We start from the raw sequence: 23954 nt of genomic DNA on the forward strand, positions 1-23954 counted from the left end.
CATTGAAGACAAACATACGAACTAAAGTTTTATGAATTCAGCAAAGCAATCTATCACTTAAATCATTGGGTAAGTAATCAAATATAAAATCTAAAGCAGTAGCTGATTCATGAGCAGCCAGAGGTGCATTCATTTAATTGCTGAATATTGCAATGCACTCTAAGCTACTAACACTCGTACGCCATGCCAAGGCATGTATATTTATGTTGCAGAATGTGCAAAAGAATTCCTTAGACATCACGCCACTTACAACCAAAATTTAACAAAAATTTTAAAGATATATTAATGTGAATAGTCATATGTTAGGGGGGCTATTGATATCATTATCCAAAAAATTAGACACGACTTGTCATGATAATTGCCATGTCATTGATAAGTTCCATAAATGAAGGCTTCCTCACCCTAGGTCTTCCACCACCCTTCAGCAGGTAATCAAAATGCAGATCCACCACCCTTGGTCTTCCCGAGTAGCACATCTTTTGCTTCATTAATCTTTGAAGCAAGATAATGGCTTCCTCCTGCATCTGGATGGTTGGCAACCATCACTTTCCTGTGTGCTTCTTTAACTTTGTCTGGTGGAGCACTTTCTCTGTTTCAGAAAGGAAGAAGGAAAAGAAACCTTCAGATATTGGAAGACATAAGAAGAAAACCACAATTAGACCATAAGTTTTCGGTCAAATCAAAAGCACAACAGACAAACAGATAAAGTAACCTGTCTGAGTCAATTATCTCATACTTTGTTTTCACAAATTGAATACCTTAAGCTGAACTTGGACGCAAGTTGAAATAATTTGCTCAATAAAAGTCTAATCACTTGCCTCCAAGTTGAATATTTCAAAATGGAGCCAAACCTTCAAATTGAATATTTAAGTCTAATCACTTGTTGAGCACAAACATCCGAAAAGTTATAAATTTTTTACATCCAAAATTGTAATTGTTCATACTGAAATATTCCATCTCCTGGCATATTAGGCTAACAAAACATTGATTGATCATACACACTTTTCAGAAGAAAGCAAGAAATTCAGGAACAATTTTATATGATTCCACATTCTAGAATTTTATATGATTTTGTTGATTGATCATCCAAACTCAACAATCAGGCCAGATTAAATAAAACTTGCATATCCCATATTCCTACATATTTGGCCTCTTCGGTTCAAACCTGCCTTCCATCAACCAAGACCCAGAAAAATGATCATCACCAAGATTTGCACAGTTTGTGTTACAAGTCCCATGACCACCAACTTATGCTGAAATGATCTCTATCATGACCTCATGCAACATATCATGGTGCTCTAAGGTGTGACCAACAAATATCATTTAACTCCTAGTAGACTAAATTGTAGCAGGCTCAAGCAACTGAACACATTACCTTCATAATTGCAGGAATGTGCCTGCATAAGATCTTTATAATCGCAATATGTCTAATATTTAAAAATCACCGAAGTTCTTTCCTAGCAATTGCAACAAGTAAAATCTTTCAAGTACATTTACATCTTATTTCAAGTTAAGGCTTTCGATGGTACTTTTTGTTGGATAAAATCACAAGAGAATAGATAGAAACCCAGGAGACATCCAAGACTCTAATAAGATAATAATCCAAAAACTATAAGTGCTCTAGCAACTTAGCAGATCAAAGAAAATTTTATTGTCAGCACTCAACTTTAGCATTATACAAATAACTGCAGCAGTAGATACAGACCATATATAGTGCATGGTATCAATATCATATATCTCTATTCAAAGAGAAAATCTTTGAAGTTCGAACAGAGTAAATAACAGAAAATATGGGGCCGAATCACTATTGATCTCTTAGTAATGATGCATACCTAACCCCCAGAATAAGAGAAGCTTCCCTCCTGGTCATAATACCCTGGAACCCACCTTCATAAAACTTGCGCATCCGAGGAACAACCGGGCGTGCCTTGTATGCATGCCAAGCCTGGATACTGTACCTACCAGCAAGTGCAGCTGCAGCGACTGCAAGTCCTGCTAGCAAAGGTGTAGCCTGCATATAGCCAACAAAAAGAAACACAAATAAAATGAAATTGCAAAACACAGCATTACAATTTGAGTTAAATTAATATTGCATTAGCCTTATCTGGCAAGTCGTCACCATGATTGATTAAAAAAAGCCCACAAAATATTTCATCTGATATTAAAATTTGGGGCATTATTCACAGAACAATGAACAAATTATCCAATTCTCATCCACGGAAGTCTAATCTCATTATTGATAATCCTTCCAATGTCAAACTCCTTAATCAGCATCTTAAATGGACCTCCTACAAAGTTGCTGTTTCAAATCTTCAAAATTGAATCCAAACCTATCTTTTCGGCTAAAAAAAGGTTAGATGAAGATGTTGCTTAAAAAAGATGAATGTCAAGCAAGTACATTTTCAACGTTCATCATGACACTAGCCATACACCTCTGTCTAAGTCAATCACTACACATCATCATGTACAGAATTAGCATGGCTTCAATAATAATCATCATAAAATCCTTAGAAATCCATGCGCCTGTATACTTGGCAATAGCCAGAAATGTTTGAAATAAAGAAAGAGAAACAGTCAGAACCATTATCAATAACATCTCAACTTTCTCCCACAGATTATTTCCTTTAGTCCATCCCAATAGTCAACCGTTATCTGCAAATATGAAGTAATAATGCCCACCATAACCAAGATAGTCTCTCTCTCTTCTTGAGGGCATCAATGACTAATACATTTGCCATAGATGGATAGCTGTAGACTTGAAAAGAGAAACATACTACAAGTCTGATGTGCCCGAAGTCCTTTGCTATGACATTTTTCTCCACATAATCTATAATATGAAAGATTCAAGTAATTGTATAATAGACAACAATTTGACATTTAATTATCGACCAAGCATTATCATCCCTCTAATCTCACGGTGTTCTTAATCAATTAAACCACACAAATAGCTCCCTTTCATATAATTGGCTACCCAAAAGCATGATCAGAAGAACTGTTGAGAAATACCATTTGGAATAAGTTCAGTTGAAAAAAGAACAATATCACAACGTCTCTGTTGTGGGGACAGAACTATCATGACGGAGTTGGGTGACTGCACGAGGCGCTTGAGATTGTGCCTCCTCTTCTCGAGCTCGGCCAGCGGGTTTAGCAGATCAATGTAAGTATCAAAGAGGAGATTGGGCATTGAAGAGGAGAAACAATCGCTCCAAGAAGAATAACAACATCGATTAAGAAACAACTCAAGGATCTCTAAAAGGGCTTAGCATTTCCACCCGAGTCATCAAGGAAACCCTAGAAACGGCGGTTCAATCAAGAGATCCAGGACGCAACAGCGGCAGCGATTGAGAAGCAACAGCGGCTGCAGCTCAAATTTTCCATGAATCTATCAGATGATAAATGCGCTCTACCAGTACCCCGAGATCCGACCAGAATCTACAATCAGATATTCTCACAACCGCTGGAGACCTTGGTATCGTGATCTCATCCCTCAAAAGATAAACGGACGACTCGATCAAACCCCACGCGCACAAAAAGAACAAAGCAAAGAAAGAAATCCATTACGCCATTGATCAAAACCAAAGAGAAATTAGATGAAAAACAAACAAATAAACCCTCATTCTCACACGAAACAACAAAAACCAACCAAAACCCTATCATACTAAGAAGACCCGAAACGATCGGGAGGAAAATAGAAGAGGGAAATGGGGGTTACTCCACGAACATCTTTGTCCACGCGGAATATGGAACATCTTTGTCCGCAAGGCTCCAATAACACAAAGGAGGTTCCTTTCCATGGGTTATTCCGTGAGGTACCTCAAACAAGCATGAACTATTCGATCAAACGAGCAACGATTATTAATGCCATCCACTCTCACAAGCTCCACATATTAGCAGAGAAGAAGAACGACCCGATGACAACTACCAACAGAGTAGTATGACCGACAAAAATCTAAAACGACGCGGAACTTACCATCTTCACGTACGATCTCTCAAGAAGCTAGAGTTAAGCATTCGCAAACAATCTAAGCTACCGGAGCCGCACCTCAACTTCTTCGCGATCGGTACCGTCTAGGGTTTTCCTCCGATGCGGGGTTTCACCTTTGAATCTTCCTGCTTCAGATGAACAAGCGATTGAAGGTATTCACGGCTAGGATCATTTGGGCTACTGTTGGTCTGCTCTTGACATCTGGGCTTGTTTTGGGCTTCTTTTATTTGGAATTCTTTTGATTTCTCGATTCCAATAAAATATATATTTGTAATTTACGCGATATTATTTGATTTTTCCTTGATAAAAACAGATCAAACGGTCAACAAAAAGATTGGTTTAAAAACAAATTGATTTAAAAAACAGATGTTGTCGGTAATCTGTTCAAGTGTTATCTCACGTGTAACGCACGTGACAAAGGAGGCGAGACCTATTGCTTTCCATTTAACTCGTGATGTTTCTTAGTGCGTAAATCTTGACCGTCCATTTTTCGAAAAGACGCCAAAATCGAACGTCTGTCATAGCACACTAACGGCATATACTAGATTACTCATAAAACTATTATGCGCTCAAATGGTAACTTTCTTCCGTCTTCCCCCACCGACTCCGCCCCACTCATCCCCGAGCGGCTATATAAGTATAAACCCTAATGTCCCTCCCTCTTCTCGGTTTATTCTGTTTGCACGTGCAGTCATCCCGTTCCCGATCTGAATTCTATGGCGAGCAACGACCCCGACCGCGAGGAGGACGCTGCGGAGGCTACTGCCGCCGGCGAGGATGAGGACACCGGCGCCCAGATTGCCCCTATCGTCACCCTCTCGGAGGTCGCCGTCACCACCGGCGAGGAGGAAGAGCACGTCCTCCTCGATTTGTGAGCATTTGATTGTATCGGAGCCCCTTCTTCTGCTTATCTTCGAGATTCCGTGTGTTGATTCCTCTTGCTATCAGAAAGGCGAAGCTGTACCGGTTCGACAAGGAAGGGAACCAGTGGAAGGAGAGGGGCACGGGGAATGTGAAGCTTCTGAAGCACATCGAGACGGGCAAGGTGCGGCTGGTGATGCGCCAGGCTAAGACCCTCAAGATATGCGCCAACCATCTAGGTGGATCACTTGCTCCTTCTTGACTTCTGGTTCTTTGCTCTTGTTGGATTGGGTCTGGAATTTTCGCTTTCGCTATTTCAGTTCTTCCATCGATCAAGATTCAGGAGCACGCTGGGAATGATAAGTCGTGCGTGTGGCATGCGGCTGATTTCGCTGATGGGGAATTGAAGGAGGAGATGTTCTGCATTCGATTTGGTTCTGTAGAAAGTGAGCATTTTTTATCTTGTTTGGATTGCAAATGGTTTTGTAGTTGTTTACAAGCTTGATTAGGTTTATTTTACTACTGAATGATGACAGTTCTAATCTATGCTCCTGTTTTGTGCTGAGCCACCGATATTTCGTCCTTAGGTTTACTGGTACAATGATGACTTAGATTTGAGGTAGTTTGATTTTTTTTTAGATTGCTATTTACAACTCCTTTTTGGTTGTTGACAACCCCATGTTAATAATTTTTAATGCTTCTAAGTTACTCCATAAATAGACATGTATGCCCTCAATTTTCAATCTAAAGATGGAAGAGGAGACAGGGAGAATCGATGGCGGCAGCATGCTCAGGCGGAAAAGAAAAAAGAGAAGAAGAGAAGGGTAAAAATGAAATTAGAGGGGTTATAAATAATAAAATATTATTTTATTAATTTTTAAGGGATTATGAATAATAGAGGGTTGTGAATAGTAAGAAGGGGGTTCTAAATAGTAAGCTCCTTTTTTTCCTTTGTTTTGTTTGTGATCTTCATGGGAAGTTAACTCAGTTATCTTAAGAGTAAGCTCTTCAAATATCTATTGTAAGCCTAGAAGATGAATCTTATAGCACTTTAAATATCTTTCTATGAAAATATGAGGTTTCTTGATAAAGACTCCAAAAATAGATGGATCTTCTGATGTAGGCCATTAGATTGGGTGGTGATAGAATGTATCCTTTGTTAATATGCAACTTGTACGGTCATCATCGAAAAATCATTTCTTTTAGAATAGTGTTTCTTCTTGTTGTACCACTGAATTTCCAGTGGGAGATATTGATCTTAAAAAGCAGATCCTATCATGGTCTGCAGTACTGAACTGTATCGCCCGGTACGGGCGGTACGTATCGGTCCGACAGGTTACCAATACACGGACCGACTGTTACCGATCCGAGTGCACTGTAGCATTGTAGCAGTGCTACAGTACTCGGCACACCTGAGTATACCGCTCGGTATACCGTACCGTACCGATACCGAGCCCAGATCGAAACACCGGTATAGTACGGTATTGCGAACCTTGGATCCTATATTAAATATTATCTCAGAAGAAAATTTGCTACATGAATTCAGAGTTGACTTCTGTGCCTTCTTCGGAATTTGTTTCAGATTTCATTGTGATGAAACTCATTAATTATCTTCCAAATAATCAATATCTATTTGTAAAGGATATGATGTTGGTGACTTAACTTTTATGTTTAAGGATATTTGTTAAGATAGTTTTCATTTGAAAGGTATATTTTAGATTGATGGTTGAAGTCAGAGCTGAATGATATGGGAGGATTTCCTGTATAAATATTTGGAATGCCAATTTGATTTTTTTTATTAGTACAATGATTGAGATCCTATTGCTTGCTGCCCTGTGACACTGAGGAAGGATAATTTGAGAGTCAGTATCTTTCCAAACAAAAATGGATTTTGAAACAAATGAAGCTACAATTTTTTTCATGCTCCACTGACATTTATCTGTGGTATGCATTTTGTGCAATTTGAATGAATGAAGGCTGCTTAAGATAGTTTATCTCTGAGTTCTATTGAGGATAGTGACTCTGTCTGACTTTTTTTTATTTTAGGTTAAGTATTTTGATAGATTATTGGGTTTTAGATGGGTGCAACTGAGGGATTTGATTCAGTTGATTTTTCTTTGGCATGTTATCCACAGTCTTTCGTGCTAGCTAAATCTTATGGTGTAGGACTGCCTATTTTCTAGTGTGTGAAAATGTTAGAAGCTCTCTTATGAAGTTCTCCAGCTACTTCTTGTGCATGTTTCTGTCATTCTCAAAGGATCAAATTTTTATGTAGCAATGCGATCAATGTTCTCTTTAGGCTACGAAACACAAGTACTGCCTGATGTTTATGCATAAAATGTATAATACGCTACTAATGTTTCATAATTAACAAAATGTTTATCAATTTCATTAATTATTCTGGCTGCAAGTATGTCTGATGCTTAATACAGCATATTATCTAGTTATAAATTAATATAATCTACAGTAGGAAGACAATTGAAAAAGTATGAACAAAGTATTCCCCAGGAATTGTGCACAAGCAGTTATTTTTTAAAAAATATTTATGAAATAATATGTTTTGAGGAAGCATCAGGTGTGCAAGAGATGTCCCCTTGGTATCGTAGACTGATGAAATTATGTGAAGACAATTTATCTCGGTTCTGTGACCACAACTTCAAGAAGTTTCATACCTTAGAGCAAGGTTTTCAATCTTTCCCAAGATTCAAAAGGAGAAATTTTGGGAGGTTAAACTGGAGGAGCATGTAGCACTCTTTTCAAGTTATGGTCATTAAAAGGAGGATTGAGCGTTTAATCTTTGCTTGATTGTCAGCTCAAGCATCCCTCAATCTTTGTTTGATTATCAGTCCTTGTCTTTGTTTCTTTACTGGGTGTTGCCTTTTGGGCATGTGTTTTGAGATAATTCAAATGATGTATTTGACACTGTTTTGACTTGTGACTTGATCTTAACGTTACAGACTGCAAGAAATTCATTGAGACGGTGGAAGACATCACGGAGTCTGACGGAAAGCATGTTGAGAAAGAGAGCAAGGATGCCTCAGATGCTGCTGGACTCTTGGGCAAATTGAGTGTAGACGAGAAAAAAACGGATGAGGCTGCAGTTCCCCCTGCTGCTGCTTATGTCAAGGCAGAAGATGAGAAGTCAGAGGCAGAAACCAAAGCTTAGGAACTTACAAAAGCCAAGGACTGAAGGGTGTCCATTTATCAAAAATATGATGGTTATACTGGGTTAAATTATAAATTTTGCATGTTAACCAAAAATTTACTTCAATATCTCAAGGGACCGAGCTAGATTTGCATAGATCAAACTGAGATAAACCGTGGTCAGTGTCTTCCACATGGCTTTGTGACATGCCTGTTGAGTGATTCATTGGTTGTTTTAATCGTCGTGTCAGTGCACATTGTTTGAATATTGATGTCATCGCATTGATTGTTTGTCATACTACTGATACCACATCGACATTGTATATATGCACAGTGGCAATGGTGGTGGAAGGTCTCCGGCAATTTCTGGGTGCTGCTTTGCGTTATGCATCACTATTATTGGCTCAAGCTATCTAAGTTGACTTTGCCACGGCAAAATTGAACTAAGATTTTGGGCTAACTATATATTATCTTTGATCTTTTCAGTATCTCTATCCTAAAAAAAATTATATTAAAATCTAATATATTAAAATTAAATTTAATATTAAAAATTAAATTTATATTAAATTTTGTAAAGATTAAAAATAAAAATATTTTATTTTTTTATCTTAGTATTATTGGTTTTATTGATAGGCATAGAAATGGTATAAAAATGATAGATAAAAAAGGTGGTTTTAATGTTTCGATTATATTTTCTTTTGTTATGTCATAATTAAAATTTTTTAGTCGACTATTAAGATGATGATAGATAGTGGAGTCATTGCGTCACAAGCGATGTAGCCCGCTCTCGATGATAGTAAGAGCTTAAGTGTGTGGTGTGCCTCAGTGAGTTCAAGGACGACAATGAGCTTCATCTCCTTCCTCGTTGCAATCACGCTTTTCATTTGGACGATACTGATGTCTTGCTCTTCTCCCACATAACTTGGCCCATCTATTGTGTCAACCTCGTCGAGCAAGCCACCATCGATAATCTCGATCTACTACCTGGAGCCACCTCTACTATAGACCCGATAGGTCTTCAGCCAGAAACCACTGCCCTACCATTGGATCATGTCACCATTATTGTGGACCCATAGCAATGACAACAAAAGAGGAGGAGCGGAAGGAGGCAGTCATGGAATTGGTGCATATTGCAAACTAAAGGTGCGCGACGGGCAACAACCAGCAAAGCTCTTGCGGGCTCATTCAACTAGACATTCCAAGGTTTGATCGGTGGTGGACGTCAATCGAGACACCCTCAACGTCTCGCTCTCCCTCCTCTTTCTTTTCCAGCAATGCTCTGTATCTGCGTCGGTGAGACGTAAGGCCTTTGCCTCATCTCTTGCCGACATAGTTGCAGGACAATGCAGAGCGACCATCGTCTTTATCCTATTCCTTCTCTTCCTTTAACTCACATTCTACCATGACTCCCCTTTTTCTTCCTCCTCCTTCCCTACAAAAAAACTATATGAGTCTCTCGAGCTCCACCACTACCATAGTTGTCACCCCCACCTCGGTTATCGATGCTCAACTCAATATTGACAAGGTCAACCGCATAGTTATTCTCATCAATCACCACCACAATAGCCACTTGCAGCTCTAAGTATTATCACGTGTTATATCTAAGTATTATCACGTGTTATATCTTCCATTGATAAAGTCGATGACATTAGGGTATATGGGGTTAAATATTTTACTTTTATAATTATAGAGATTTTAATATATATTTTTTAAGTTTAAGGATCATGATGAAAAGACACCTAACTACAAGGGGTAATCTATAATTAGCCCCAAGATTCAAGACCTAGTCACTAAACCTGGTATTTTATAAGTCGAAACTCTATCCAATATGTATACTTTTTAATATGACATAATTTAATGAAATTATGAGTAAATTACAATATGATAGTTTTTATCATACAATTTCAATAGGTCATAGCATATTACAATTTGTTAGTTTCTAATAATTTTACACATATTATATTCTTAAGAGGTAAATAGGATTGTAATCTACTTATAATTTGCTAATTTCTTCACATGGTTCATTAATTTCCTTTACTATGGAATGACCAAACTCCAATAGGAGCTGAGATTGGAATTTTTGTACGGATACCAATGCAATTCAAAATTTAAATTGTTAAATTAATTCTTAGTAATATGGATTATTCTTCTTTTTTTTTTTTTTACTTTTCTTCTCATAATGAATATACCCTCTTTCAGGCAAATAATAACTTGTAGGGAGAAAAAATATTAAAAAATAAAATAAGAGAGAGAGAGAGAGAGAGAGAGAGAGAGATGAGCCCTTTCTATTATTCGATCTCTCAGTTCGAAGAGTTCACAAGCAAACAACTGGCAATTCTTCATCATGTAGTGGGGCAGCCTACGACGGACGGACTTGGAAGTGTCATCTTGTCGACATGTGAACTACAGCAGTGAATGTGGTGTCTGAGTTGTGTCCTCAATCCGTAAGCTCCAATCTCAAGTCACTTACTATTGTCTGAAATAAAGTCACAGTGCCCCATGCATAAACTGGAGAGACGTGACATGGAGCAAGCTACCGAGTCTTCCTTCTACGAAGCTTGGCACCTTCTGCATTATTGTGGTCCTTCTGAATTGCCATGTCCGTGCATCTGGTTTAAAGTTCAGCTCCATCGTAACACTGAGCAATCGGGTAAAGAGAAGGAAGTGGGATTTAAGATCGGCGAAGGGAGAGGAGGAAGATCTGGATGCCTCATGGCCAGAGTCTCCGAGCTGCCTCCCATTCAGCTGGGGTTCAGAGTGAGTTTGACAGATGACAGAAGCTACATGCTCGAGGGAGTGATCATGTTGCTGGTTCTGGTGATCCTCTTTACTCTCTGCCTCTCTTCCGTCTTCCTCCCTTGCCTGCACACCAGACGTATCCGACGGGGCCCAGGTGGAGCCAGCTAACACTGTCATGCAGATGGTTCTATGTTAGAAGCAGCACATCTTTCGAGTCAAAGGGAATCGGTAGGTTCTGCAATACTATGTTCTCGTGTGGATTCAGCTCAGGACAGTGTCAATGAAATAAGAAATGAGCTTGTAAGATGACAAAGAGGTTGTCATCGATGGACTCGGTGCGAGCTTTGATCTGCTTTCTTTTGTCTTCAGAAAATGTGAAGATGTTCTCCACTTCCATGGATGGATGGACGGACCGACTAATTTATGCTGCCTTCTCTCTCTCTCTCTCTCTCTCTCTCTCTCTCTCAAGGATAAATCATAATAGGAACAAGACAACACCAAACTCTCTGGTTCTCACAATCCAACAAGCAATTCAAATAGGACTCGACAGATTGGAAACTCAAATGTATTGTCCATTACGAAAGGATCTCAAGGAGAGTTGCGGTTCTTCAACTTCCAACTTCACAAGAGCTCCACCCGAGAGCTGAGCTCACTCATGGAGTCCCCCACTGGACTAACAATTTAAATACATAAGGCCATATCAAAACCCAACTAAACGATACCAAATGGGCCTAAAATGGCACACAACATGTAGTGTGGGCCTCAAATGTAAGCCCACAGAAACCATTGCATGCACCTCTTTATACCTCTAAATGGTATCAAATTAGAAATAATGGGAGCATATATGATCATATTATCTTACTCTTCCAAATGGTAGCATTACAAATAAATATTGTCAAGCAACAAACGAATCGAATCCATTTCATGATGGAGTCTCGATTCTTAACCATTTATATTTACTGTTCTTCTACTTCTTCGATGCTTGTATTTTGTGGTATGTATTTTTATTTTCTTCCCCTATGTATTGTAGAAATATGTTATCCAGAAAAATAAAGAAGAAGACTAAATTGATTGAAACAATATACAATACTTCATATTTATACATGTTTGGAAGGGAGAATTACTTTCCTCAATAGATTTACGATATCTCATCATGTAGTTAAGAAGATCTTGACTGTTGTCGAGGTTGTTATCACAGGAGATCTTGATTGTTATCAGGCTTCATTATTTGTGTACTCATTAGATGAGTATGGAGTGACATCTTGTTGACATCAAGAATCAAAATGGGTCTTTCAAGTTTCAAACAAATTAATTTACTTTTTTTCTCACTCAAACAGATAAAAAGGATGAATTCCTAAAAAAAAAAAAAATCCTCTTTTGGGTTTTCTTGGGAATTATCATTCATTTTCAAAATTCTATAATTATCTCTGTCGTCTCTTCTTTTTCTTATCGACCAATCTATAGGTTAATCTATCCATACATTATGTTATAGTATTTTCAATAATATTAAAAAATTATAATATAATACAAAAATAATTATATTATATATTTTTTAATTAAAACTACTATGGCATAGTGTAAAAATACTAAAATTGGATCGATTCCTCCTATGGACTGTCCGATAGGAAATAAGAGAAAAAAAAATTCAGATATTGGGTAAAAAAATGATATGGTGAGAAAATTCTAAATATGAGAAACATTTTCAAAGAAAAACCCAAAAGGATGGATTTTTTTTACGATAATTCGCAAAAGAAAAATAAGATGCATCTCTCTCTCTCTCTCTCTCTCTCTCTGTGTTTGCGTGGTCTGTGTTCTTGGCACTGGAGACATCTCGAGTACAAGTCTACTGACTCATGACAAGGATGGATCCTATTGCTTGTACCTCCTCACAGCAACTCCACGCCTTGGCTCCTTCACTGCATCAATGCATGCATCGGTCTCAGCTTTGAAAGCATGGGCAGAGCTGGAAGCAGCAGCTCTTGTTATCGTTTCATGACCCTCCTCGACGTGGCTCAGCTTATTATCACCAGAAACCTGACATGAGTAACAGTTCCCATGGATGGCATGGCCCTCGTTCATGTCTTCCATTATTTGTTCTTTAACAGGGACATGCAGCGCCAGCATCTTCATCACTGTTCCATGTCCCTAAAATATCGAGTATATAAAAATTAATGTTCATCAATTTTTTTTTCGTTTCTTTTTCTTTGAGGAGATTCATCTATGACCTATAACGCTTGATATATTCAAAAAGAAACATAGTGAATACCCCAAGATGATTGAGAATTATTTAATCGTCTTTCTCCGAGAAACAAACAAAACATAAGCAACTTAAATTTAGGATAGTTATATAAAATCTTAGGAAAATACTTTTTCTGCACAAAAGGCTTGTCAAGTAGTTTTTTCTAATTAGGTTTGATCAAATCTTGCAAGTGATTAAAAATCAATATTCATCACTTTTCTTTTCTTTTCAGGAGTTTCATCTATGACCTATAATGCTTGATATATTCAAAAAGAAAAATAGTGAATATTTGAAGATGATTGAGAATTATTTAATAGTTTTTCTCCAAGAAAAAAGTAAAACATAAACAACTTAAATTTAGGATAACTATTCAAAATCTTCATATATATATATATATATATATATATATATATATATATATATCTTAGGGCACACAAGGCTTGGCAAGTAGTTTTTTCTAATTAGATTTGATCAAATCTTGCAAGTGATTAAAAATCAATTTGATCATATATTGATTAAAAATCAATATATTCAAAAAGAAAGATGGTGAATATTTGAAGATGATTGAGAATTATTTAATAGTTTTTTCTCCAAGATAAAAGAAAAACATAAACAACTTAAATTTAGGATAACTATTCAAAATCTTCGAATATATATATATATATATATATATATATATATATATATATATATATATATATTGCAATTAGTATTATGTTCTTGGCCACAAAATCTGATGAGTAAACATAGTAAACGTTACAAAAATTGTGATTTTTTTGACAAATTATAGGACATCAGTTGATTAGCAATTGCTAAGGCATTAACTTTGGAGAAACGTGGTTGAAATCTATCATATGTTGAGCTTAGGGGAGAAGCTGTTCTTGGATCTCACCTCATTCATTCATTCCTTTTTGTTTTTTTGGTTGTCATGTATGGTTGCGATCGAGTGTGCAAGGATGATTTGTTGTCCTCCTCTTCCTCGTTCTCGTCCTCGTCCTCGTCCTCGACCACAAGATACCGTGCATTCACCTCGGGTGGAAGATGGACGGACACAGGCGCTCAAGATTCCTTTCACGTACATGGCAAAGATTTAGGCATCAGGACACGGACGGGACGTGTCGGAGGGAACTAAGACAACACAATATGTTTACGAGATCATACTTGTAATGTGGCATTAATATTGCCTCCTCGTATTCGTTTGACATGGATTCCTTACCATCATCTAAACTAAATGTTGTAGGCAAGTGCTTCTTTTATCTTTTGGAGTGAGAAATCTAAAACCAAAAGAATACAAGAGATCACCAATTGAAATAATATATTAGACAATCAAATCAAGATAGTAACTTATTTCAGTAACTTCATGTCTATGTCCATAAAGAAAACTAATTTTAATTTTTTTTACTATATAAAAAATTAATATAATTAACTATTCTTCCTTAAATTAGCTCAAACTCAGACTTAAAACCCCTTATATATCATCTTATATAAATCCGAATAACTTTTCAATCAATTCTCTCTAGTCTCACATCAAAACCTTGAGACCCAAAATATATTTATAGAAACAAGTCCTAATTCTCCGAGAACTACTTTTCCTAATTAAAATTTTAATTTAAATTTTAATCTTAATCTTAATCAACCAAAGAGTTTAAATTTAGTTATGACTGCTTCAAGTAGTTTAAATATAATTAAGACTCTTAAAAATACTTATCAACCTAACATAATGTAATAAAAAAATAAATTGAGAAAAAAAAGGATCTCTAAACCTTGGAGCTCTTTCATGGTTGTAAGTTTTTTTTTATATATTTATGATTAACATGGATTTTGCATGATTCCTATTTGTCTGATTATTAGATAATATTTATGTGTAGGAGATAAAAATAAGAAAATATTAGTAAGTATTGAAAAAATCAAATCACATATATTGACCATGATGTTGTGCTTAAATGTGAAAATTAAAATTTTCTAATATGGTAGTATATTATGGTGATAAGGATCAAAGTGAGATTCATATTAAAAAGAAAATATATTTATTAATCAAAATGAGTTAAGTTAATTAAAATGAAGTTAAGTGACATTTACTCTCCATAATCTATATAAAAAATAAATGGACTAATAAGTCTCATCAAATGAACGATGCATTTATCTTATAAGAGGTTGATATTATTCTTAAAAATACTAATAACATATCGATGCATACTTGATTGGAATAATATCAAAAAATACTAATAGCTTGTCATTAATGATACTTAGGTATCGAATGTGCAATATCCCGATTAATCCTAAATTGGGTAAGACTAATATTGACTTATAAAAATTTGATTAGTATATTATTATTAATTTTAGCCTAAATATTTCAATGATTTAATCCAAATGAAATTGATAGATCAATTAACCTATCGGATTCTAACTCATTAAATTATTTAAGTGAATGGAGATTGGAAAGACTAAGAGGGATTTGTAAGTATATAAACATGGCTTCATAGAAGAGATAACAAAAGATAAACATAAGAAGTACTAAAATCCTTAATATTTATTTATCACCACTACATGCTAATCAAATTCCTAACTCCACTCAAATCTTGAATTAACATTTCAACAAAGCATAGGAATTATTATTGGAAATAAAAAAAAGGTAAAAAAAAGAGAGTTAAAGATTATAAAGACTATCAAGAGCACAAGTACTATCTTTGTGTACAATAGCGAGTGATATCGCCCCATACTATGTTGGACGAAGTAGGCAATAGGTCTCTCCCAAAGTCCTCTCACTCCATCAAAGTTTGTCCCTTTGGAATCTAACTTTGGAGTGCCACATAACTTGAGGTGCAAGATTTAGAACATAAAAGTATATTTTAGTAATTAAACTTCAGTTTTGTTAATTAGTTGTCTTAGTTTTACATCACATTTTAATCATGTCATAACATTAGTTTCTATCGATAAGCATAGAATGTGATGAAGTTGATGATACGACTCGATTAAAATATTAATTGGAATTTAGAAAGTCAATAAGCAAAACCAAAGATCAAAATTTGGAACATAATTGAGCTTTGCTTTTTGTTCATTACGTTCAACCCATTTCTTCTCCCTCACAATGGAATACATTGAAAGATAATTAGAGAATAATATCATACTGTGAGCATGGGATGAGTCGGATGATATAGCTCGTTCATCCAGTGTTATATCATATGTTGTATACCATTTAAGTTTGTCGTGCATAATCGACACAAACATTCACTTATCCTACCTACGTAAATTATTGTGTCATTGCTAATCTTCTTGAATGTTGATGTATTCTCGTGGAAAGAAGGAACAAAACATCACTGTTGATCGGTCCTTTTTCACGTACCATAGATTTGTACTACTATGAGTAAACAGTAACCTCATTTTACTACGCCACAAAAGCATGGTAGGAGTGGTAGAGAGAGATGGAAGGAAAGAGCTTCTTTGGTGGGCACAATTATGCTTATGTTTCTTCGTGACAAAACTTAATTTGAGAGATATTTTGTTCCTTAAATTAATGTAATGTTATCATTTTATATCATTAAAATTGAAGATAATTGTCACTGGCATATAGGTAAAACATATTTAGTATCTCGGTCTTTATACTTAAAAAATTTATATTGAAATCTCTATGATCATGAAAGCGAAGCATTTAATCTCATTTATTCTAATGTCATCGGCCTTATTGACGAAAGATATAGTACGTGACAATACATAGATGAATGACATAAAAATAATAGGTAAAACAATAATTTTAACGATAGTGACGGGTGATAACACCGTACTATTATGATGGTGGTCGACGAGAATAACGTGATGGTCGACCTTATCAATATCAAGAACTCGATCTATATCTTCCGTCGTTAAAACCGATGATGTTATGGTAAATTGGGTTAAATATTTTAATTTCATAACTATAGAAAGTTTAATATAAATTTTTTAAGCCTATAGAATGTGATGTTAAAAAAGTTTGACTATAAAAATTTTAATATAAATTTGTTAAGCGTAAGGATCCATATGCTAAAGAGATCTAATTATAAGAAATAATTTATAATTAATCCGCATGAAATAAAAATTTTAACTCGTTATAATTACCACATCTCATCGTAAAAATGCAAAGAATTGCACACCAACACAACACAACAGAACATGTAAAAGGAAGATTTTTACAATCATATTCAAGAATATATATTTTGTCTGAGAAATAAATGGAGGAAAAAACCCTATCCCTCGTACAAAGTTTATGAGACATCATATTCATTCACGACGTACATACAGGACCGGCAATTGATAAGTCCGAAGCACTGCATCACGAGGCTACGGATTTGCCACATGATTGATTGTACATCTTCGAGTCATTGGACAGCAACATATCAGTCACACTTCCCTCTGCAACTATTGTGGATGCCACACCTGATGACCTCATGAACAGTTCTTGCATCAACTTTAGCTTTGCACTGTGAAAGATAAAAGACTACTTCTTACCCAAGTCAAAAGCATACTTATCCTGATTCCAGTTGCTCACAACAAATAGATCCAATTCAAGGTAAGTTTGGGAACATATTTATGAATATGTAATATCCTTTTCATATTTTTAGTATTTATTTAAGAATAAATACATATTTTTTTTATTTAAATTAATAGATAATTAAATAAAATAAAGAAATAAATGAAGGTATGCAATTTTATATATATATAAAAATTTATATGATTCAGATATATAATAAATAAAAACTATAAAAAACTATAATTAGCGTGAGGCACATATATATTTTGGCCTGAAAGATTTGCCACGGCCAACTTTCCAGTGTGACCGGACTCCACCAACATCTCCTCCTTTCTTCCCACAGTAGGCTACCGACTCCAGCCGCAGGGCCACCGTGTGTCGGTTCTCTTTCTAATGCCTTCTTTTCTTAACCGTGATTAGAGAGAGAAGAGAAGAAGCGACGTGAAAGGGGTAGAACAGTGCGAGTGGGCGAAGAGAAGGCAGGGGGAGGCGGTGCATGGAGTCGGCGGAGCCGTGGAGGGGTGAGGCAAGACCGCCTCAGGCGGAACCGAGTAGGTACGAGTCGCAGAAGCGGCGAGACTGGAATACCTTCGTGCAATACCTGCGGAACCATAAGCCGCCGCTGGTGCTGTCGCGGTGCAGCGGTGCCCACGTGATCGAGTTCCTGCGGTACCTGGACCAGTTCGGGAAGACCAAGGTGCACGTCCCCAGGTGCGCCTTCTACGGTCACCCGAGCCCGCCGGGGCCCTGCGCCTGCCCCCTGCGCCAGGCCTGGGGCTCCCTCGACGCCCTCGTCGGCCGTCTCCGCGCCGCCTACGAGGAGTCCGGCGGCTCCCCCGACACCAACCCCTTCGCCGCCCGCGCCATCCGCATCTTCCTCCACGACGTCCGCGAGAGCCAGGCCAAGTCCCGCGGCATCCCTTACGATAAGAAGAAGCGGAAGCGCGCCGCCGCCGCGGCCGGCCAAGGCCACGCTGGAGGTAAGCCTTCCTCCTCCTCCTCCACTGCCCTCAGTGGCGACAGTTCTGATTCCGGCACAGGCGAGGGTCCCGGTGCCTCCCTATTAGGCTCCTTTACTTCCTGATCACTTCTCCAGACTCTCTCTCTCCTCTTCTCCGTTGTTTGTGGCTAAGGAACGATAAAGGAAAGAAGGCCCGAGAGATTGCAAATCGTTTCCTCTCTCAAAGTTCTTTGAATTGAACGCGATGACTGTGTTTGTCTACTTCAATTTATCTTTCAATGACATTCCATTTGATCCGACAAAAAGAATGTTCTCAGTACATTCAATGTGCTTCTATTCCTCTACACCCTATTCTTCCAACATCTTCGTACCACGTGTTGTAGCGATGAAGAGAAAATTACCGGTCTTCCAAAGAATCTACAAAGCAATGCAGACCTTTTGACACCCCAGTCGTCTTCCTGTGTTGGGCAAAAAGAGGTCTTGCTGCAACTAGGTCGAACTCGAGAGGTCTTCAATGGTCCTCTTCTGGTTCAAGCCCCAGGCCTCCCCACACCTGCGTCTCCTATTTCTCTCTTCAGTTTGCCGGTGATAACAGTTTGGTCTTCTCTAGCAGTAGTCTTCGCGCTCTCTCTCTCTCTCTCTAGATTTCAGCAACAACTATTTCTCTTTTGGAGTTCTCACTGTATCTTCTTTGACCTTTTCTACGTTTCTAACATATTATATTTGCAAGTTACTATGGCATTATTAGTGGTATCTGTTATGATTAAGGTTTTGGTACGTTTGGTGTGTTGATAATACATGGAATGTAATATGGTATTTTATAAAATAATTATATTGGTTGAGTTGTTATGAGATAATGGATGAAAATAAAGGATTATTCTGTAAGAATAAATCTCCATGCAAGCATTATTTTCTTCCTTTTCTCCCTCTATAATTCAATATACATAAAATCCATAAAACAAAACTTTCATCATAAGCCATCTCTCTCTTGATTATTTTTGGTAATTCAAGTTGCAAGAAAAAGATGTTTTTGAAGTAAACATTGCAATAAATAATTCAAATATAAATTACCATATGAAAACTATAGTTTTGAATTTATGAAGATTAAAATTGTTTGAAAATGATAATGAAAAATATGAGAATCAAACATGATAGCATATCAAAAACAATAGATGTGATGAATCTTGGGGTTAATTACAGACTATCACTTAATTATTTATATTTAATATTATAATTTTTATATTTTTAAAAATTGTATTATGATTTCTATATTTATGAAAGTGAAACATCGAGCGGTATAAAAAGATAATTTTATAAGTTTAAAAATTAAGAGAGAAAGGGTTTTGTCGGCGCAACGGTTCAAATATTTTACCTTCGTAAATATAGAGATCTCAATATAATTTTTGAAAGTAAAAGAACCGAAATACTAAAAGTAATTAATTACAAAAAATACTTAATTAGTTTTAAATCTTGAAAAATATTAAATAAAGAGTCTCAATATAATATTTTCAAAATGATGAGCAGCATAAAAATATGAAATTAGAGGAGAGTGAATAATTTCCATACAACACTTGTGCTTCCAAAGTTGGTCAACCAAACTATGGATGATGATCAAGTTGTATATAAAGTTGATTCTAATGTGATGATCATTGAAGAAGACCGAAAACTTCTCTTATTTTGAAAAATTATGATGAAGATCGATCGATCTTCAAATTAAAATATGGAAATGCTTTTCAACCTGATCTTATTATTAGCTTCAAGAACATTAAATAATAGAAATTAAACCAGAAATCATAAAGAACGGAGGAACCATACACTACCGCATTTGCATTATTCAGCCCCTTATGACTTCGTCCACTGCTCACCACCGTGTACACGAGTCTCTCTTTTCGGTGCTGATTTTGATGTAACAGCGATGCTTCTCGCTCCTTCCGGTGATGGGTCGTCGGTGGAGCAGACCTTGTCGAAAGGGCAACAGCTCTCTCTCTCTCTCTCTAGTGGGACAAATCTTTCAGAATAGTATGTCGTGCATGCAAGCCACTGCTCTCTCTCTCTCTCTCTGCAGTGGAACATATCTTTTAGAATAGTATTGTCTTGCAAATGGTGTCTTCTAAAGCTGAATAAACCTCTCCTTCTACTACCTATTCTTATTCTTCAATGATAAAGTGGAGTGAGAAAGCAAAGCAACTTCTCGTCCAGTCATTGTCCGGACTCAGAGCATGGGCTCGAAAGGAATATATAGCTTAAATATTACTGATCCATTTGCTTCTACGTTTGTGACATCACTCTTGCTAAAGATATTTGAGTAAAAATATTACAGATGGAATTAATAACTAAAAAAATAGTATTAGGGTTTACTTCCATGGATTTCTTTCTTTCTTTTAGCACACTGCAATGAATGCTCTTTACAGTTAGGGTTTACTTCCATGGTGATTGTTATCAGGATGGTTCAGAAAGCTGATAGTTAGTATATATGGCAGATATCTTGGAGTAGAATGTACCATTAACTTTGTGGGACATGATCTATGAGTAAGCTACTTGGAAGAACTGTTGCAGGAGCAGCTGATATGTTTGCTAGCCCTGCAATACCATGTTCTGATGCTTCTGAAATAAATATTAATAGATCAAAGATGTCTGTTGTTGCTGAGACAAGAAGATTTATGACTACATTTTGTATTAGCAAATTAATTTCCTTTGGATAAATAACAGGTTTTAGTTTCTTTTCTAATTTCCAAGGTATACCATATGCTTCATTCTCTTCTTTCCAAGGTTTATAATATTGATATGGCTCTTATATATATATATATATATATATATATATATAAGAAAATGTTGCTGTCCTTTTTCTCCTCTTTTATGTGAACTTCCATGAAATCAAAAGCATAGATTAAAAAAATCATAGTAATCATGTAAAATAATTTGAACGTGATTGAACACAATACACAGTTTAAAAGTCAGTATTTTATACGAGCAACTTGTTTTTGATACCACTGTTGAGAAATCTGAGGTGATATCGCATGTATAGTAGAAGAATAGAAAACACAATTCCAGAATTCCCGCAGAAAAATGTTTCTTATCGTCATGCAAAAGTCGGCGCGTAAAAACCCGCGAAACCGAAAAACTATGCATAAGAGAATTACCTACATAGATCGTATATTATTAAATTCCTACAGATCTATGAGATTAGATAAAGAAGTTCAAATGCCCTCATCTCTGATGGTGATCCACATGATAGGGGCTGCGAAGATGCTTCTCAAATCACTGCCCAAAACTCTTTCTTGTGCGCACCACATAATCAAGAGGGGCTACCCCTTCTTGCTGTCTACACGCCCCAAATAGGGGCTGCAATATAAGGAGGAGAGGGAGAGAGGAAAATAGGAGGTGGTAGTAAAAAAGAACTTAGATCATGACCCTTTAGTTCCTTCCTATTTATAGAGGACCCTTATTAACTTAACTCGAATGAATGTTGCCATACTGGGTACTAGATCTCCATTCAACTACTAAGCCTATTAGATTAGTGGGTCTTTACCCGATAATCTCTGATTGACTCTTATTGGATCTCATTTATAGGATCCAATAATTCAGAGGGTTATTGAATATCCAATAAGATAGGGGTTCCAACGGATATCTCACATCCGAACCTTTACTCGTCGTAGCACATACCATATATGTGTGACCCTCTAGGCCCAATATCAAGCTGGCTATGAGTTATACCTATCAGAACTCTTTCTAACTTAGTGAATTATTATCTTTATAATAATTCACTCGATTCATCGACTACGGACGTCTAGGCCACTACACCGCAATCCTCATACGATACAGGGGAATCCAGTCCATTGGACTTATCTATTCTCAATTACTGTATATCTATAGTCTCTCATCAATATAATATCTTAGAGACCATGTACTGAACATGGTGCTATTGGGCTCATTCTACTCGAGTCTCGCTCTAATCGGATTCTCCCGGAGAACTCTTTCTCTCTCAATCTAAATGATCCTGGCTAGAGAGTTGTTTGAGCAAGAACACATGTGATATTTCTCTCATTACTCCTGATGACTGACTATGCTGGATCTAAGACTTTCAGGCCTATAAGTCTAGTATTAAAGAGTGGAATACTCATACAAGACATTCTTGGTGTCTCAAGTCTAAGGACTAGATACACCACTGGGACTATGGAATCGTTGTCTGATAATAAGGTATCATCAACCATCCAATATTCTATGAGTGAATCAATCAGTGAACTCATTCTCTAATGAGCACTTGCACTATATCCCTATTGTCCCCACACGAGCAGTTATGAGACAAGTTGCCTCTATCATATGGACGGGTATATAGTACATCAATTTGTCCAGTTATCTCGATGTCTCTCTCGAGTAACCTATGATCATGATTATTTAGGGTCTGTGTTTAAAGACGAATCAGGTTAATTATCGTGATCTTATCACGATCTGATTCTCATTGCACATATCCATGGACATCATAATATATATTCATACAATAAGAAATATAAAGTGATAAAACATCAAATAATATAATAAATAAAAAGAGTGTATGTCATATCATATATATATATATATATATTATCACTCATATGATTGATTTGTAGGACACGTATAATTAGAAAAAAAAAGTGATGACATATCAGTAACACTTCTTCTGACATTATTGTTTATCACTAATAAGGCACTAGAAGTTATATTGCACTACAGCAACATCCAGTAGAGTGGCAAATCCAGTTATAACCAAGACCTCTCTATGTGCATGGTAGGTAACAATCACTATTATTTGTGCACGGAGTCCCAATATCTACACATCTTGTAGCTTATTCTTTTACTGAATTCTCTGTAAGTGAATAAATTCACATAGTAATAGAAGCTAGAGAATCATCATCAGTTAAATAATGATGTGACACAAAATAAATTTAAATTGAAGATGATAATAGTATATACCAACTGATGTTATAAATATGATAAGACAAAGAACAAGGAGACCAATAGTATAGATAGAGAATTTGGAAGTCATTTCCTAATGAGTATGATGAAAAGGGTTTCTATGTTATAAGTTTAGCAAATAGAACACCACTATATATATTTGCAAAGAACACCGATCTACAAATTCTCAAAGTTTTCTACCAAGATTGATTATTTCAAACAAAAGATTCTTAAATATAATTCTCATGATCTTGTGAGATTTGCTTTACACAAGAGTTGGGTCTAGTATTATGCGATGGTATCTAAAAAATATTTATTGAACATATGTAAAAGATGAATTATAAGATATGATTCATGAAATTTTAATTAACAAAATAAGGTATATTTTTTAGATTTACCATTCATGAAGTATATCAAAGACAAATGAAACAGTATATCATATTTCCATTGAATGGTGAGTTGTTTCATTGGTCTAAATTATATAATATTAAGAGGTTTATTTCATAGTTCTTGAATTTATCTTACTATAGTGTATCAATTTTCCAATGAGTAGAGGTCAGTATATAATTTATGATTTAAAAAATACTTA

The 23954-nt window shown here is 36.2% G+C and overlaps 3 protein-coding genes across 3 annotated transcripts; 2 read left to right on the forward strand and 1 right to left on the reverse strand.

Annotated features, from left to right (window-relative positions):
- Positions 1-160: 160 nt before the first annotated feature.
- LOC135671620 (mitochondrial import inner membrane translocase subunit TIM14-3-like) lies at positions 161-4149 on the reverse strand. Its single transcript, XM_065179825.1, has 3 exons — positions 3971-4149; positions 1833-2011; positions 161-589 (listed from the first exon to the last, which is right to left on the reverse strand). Exons 1-3 carry the CDS (start codon positions 3971-3973, stop codon positions 433-435), a joined length of 339 nt encoding a protein of 112 aa, XP_065035897.1. The 5' UTR covers positions 3974-4149; the 3' UTR covers positions 161-432.
- Positions 4150-4613: 464 nt separating this feature from the next.
- Positions 4614-8286, forward strand: LOC135671617 (ran-binding protein 1 homolog a-like). Its single transcript, XM_065179821.1, has 4 exons — positions 4614-4856; positions 4934-5085; positions 5167-5292; positions 7804-8286. Exons 1-4 carry the CDS (start codon positions 4702-4704, stop codon positions 8010-8012), a joined length of 642 nt encoding a protein of 213 aa, XP_065035893.1. The 5' UTR covers positions 4614-4701; the 3' UTR covers positions 8013-8286.
- A 9466-nt stretch (positions 8287-17752) lies between these two features.
- Positions 17753-19290, forward strand: LOC135671611 (protein G1-like7). Its single transcript, XM_065179813.1, has one exon. The coding sequence runs from the start codon at positions 17969-17971 to the stop codon at positions 18554-18556; it is 588 nt and encodes a 195-aa protein (XP_065035885.1). The 5' UTR covers positions 17753-17968; the 3' UTR covers positions 18557-19290.
- The last annotated feature ends 4664 nt before the right edge of the window (positions 19291-23954 follow it).

The sequence above is a fragment of the Musa acuminata genome, unplaced genomic scaffold (genome assembly GCF_036884655.1).
Source record: "Musa acuminata AAA Group cultivar baxijiao unplaced genomic scaffold, Cavendish_Baxijiao_AAA HiC_scaffold_1144, whole genome shotgun sequence".
In the NCBI taxonomy this organism is placed as follows: domain Eukaryota; kingdom Viridiplantae; phylum Streptophyta; class Magnoliopsida; order Zingiberales; family Musaceae; genus Musa; species Musa acuminata.

Coding starts and splice junctions, on each gene's coding strand:
- LOC135671620 (XM_065179825.1), bottom strand. Junction 590..1,832: donor TCTCTTATTCTGGGGGTTAG/GTATGCATCATT, acceptor TTTCTGAAACAG/AGAAAGTGCTCCACCAGACA.
- LOC135671617 (XM_065179821.1), top strand. CDS start 4,702: ATGGCGAGCAACGACCCCGACCGCGAGGAGGACGCTGCGGAGGCTACT. Junction 5,086..5,166: donor GATATGCGCCAACCATCTAG/GTGGATCACTTG, acceptor TCGCTATTTCAG/TTCTTCCATCGATCAAGATT. Junction 5,293..7,803: donor TCGATTTGGTTCTGTAGAAA/GTGAGCATTTTT, acceptor TTAACGTTACAG/ACTGCAAGAAATTCATTGAG.
- LOC135671611 (XM_065179813.1), top strand. CDS start 17,969: ATGGAGTCGGCGGAGCCGTGGAGGGGTGAGGCAAGACCGCCTCAGGCG.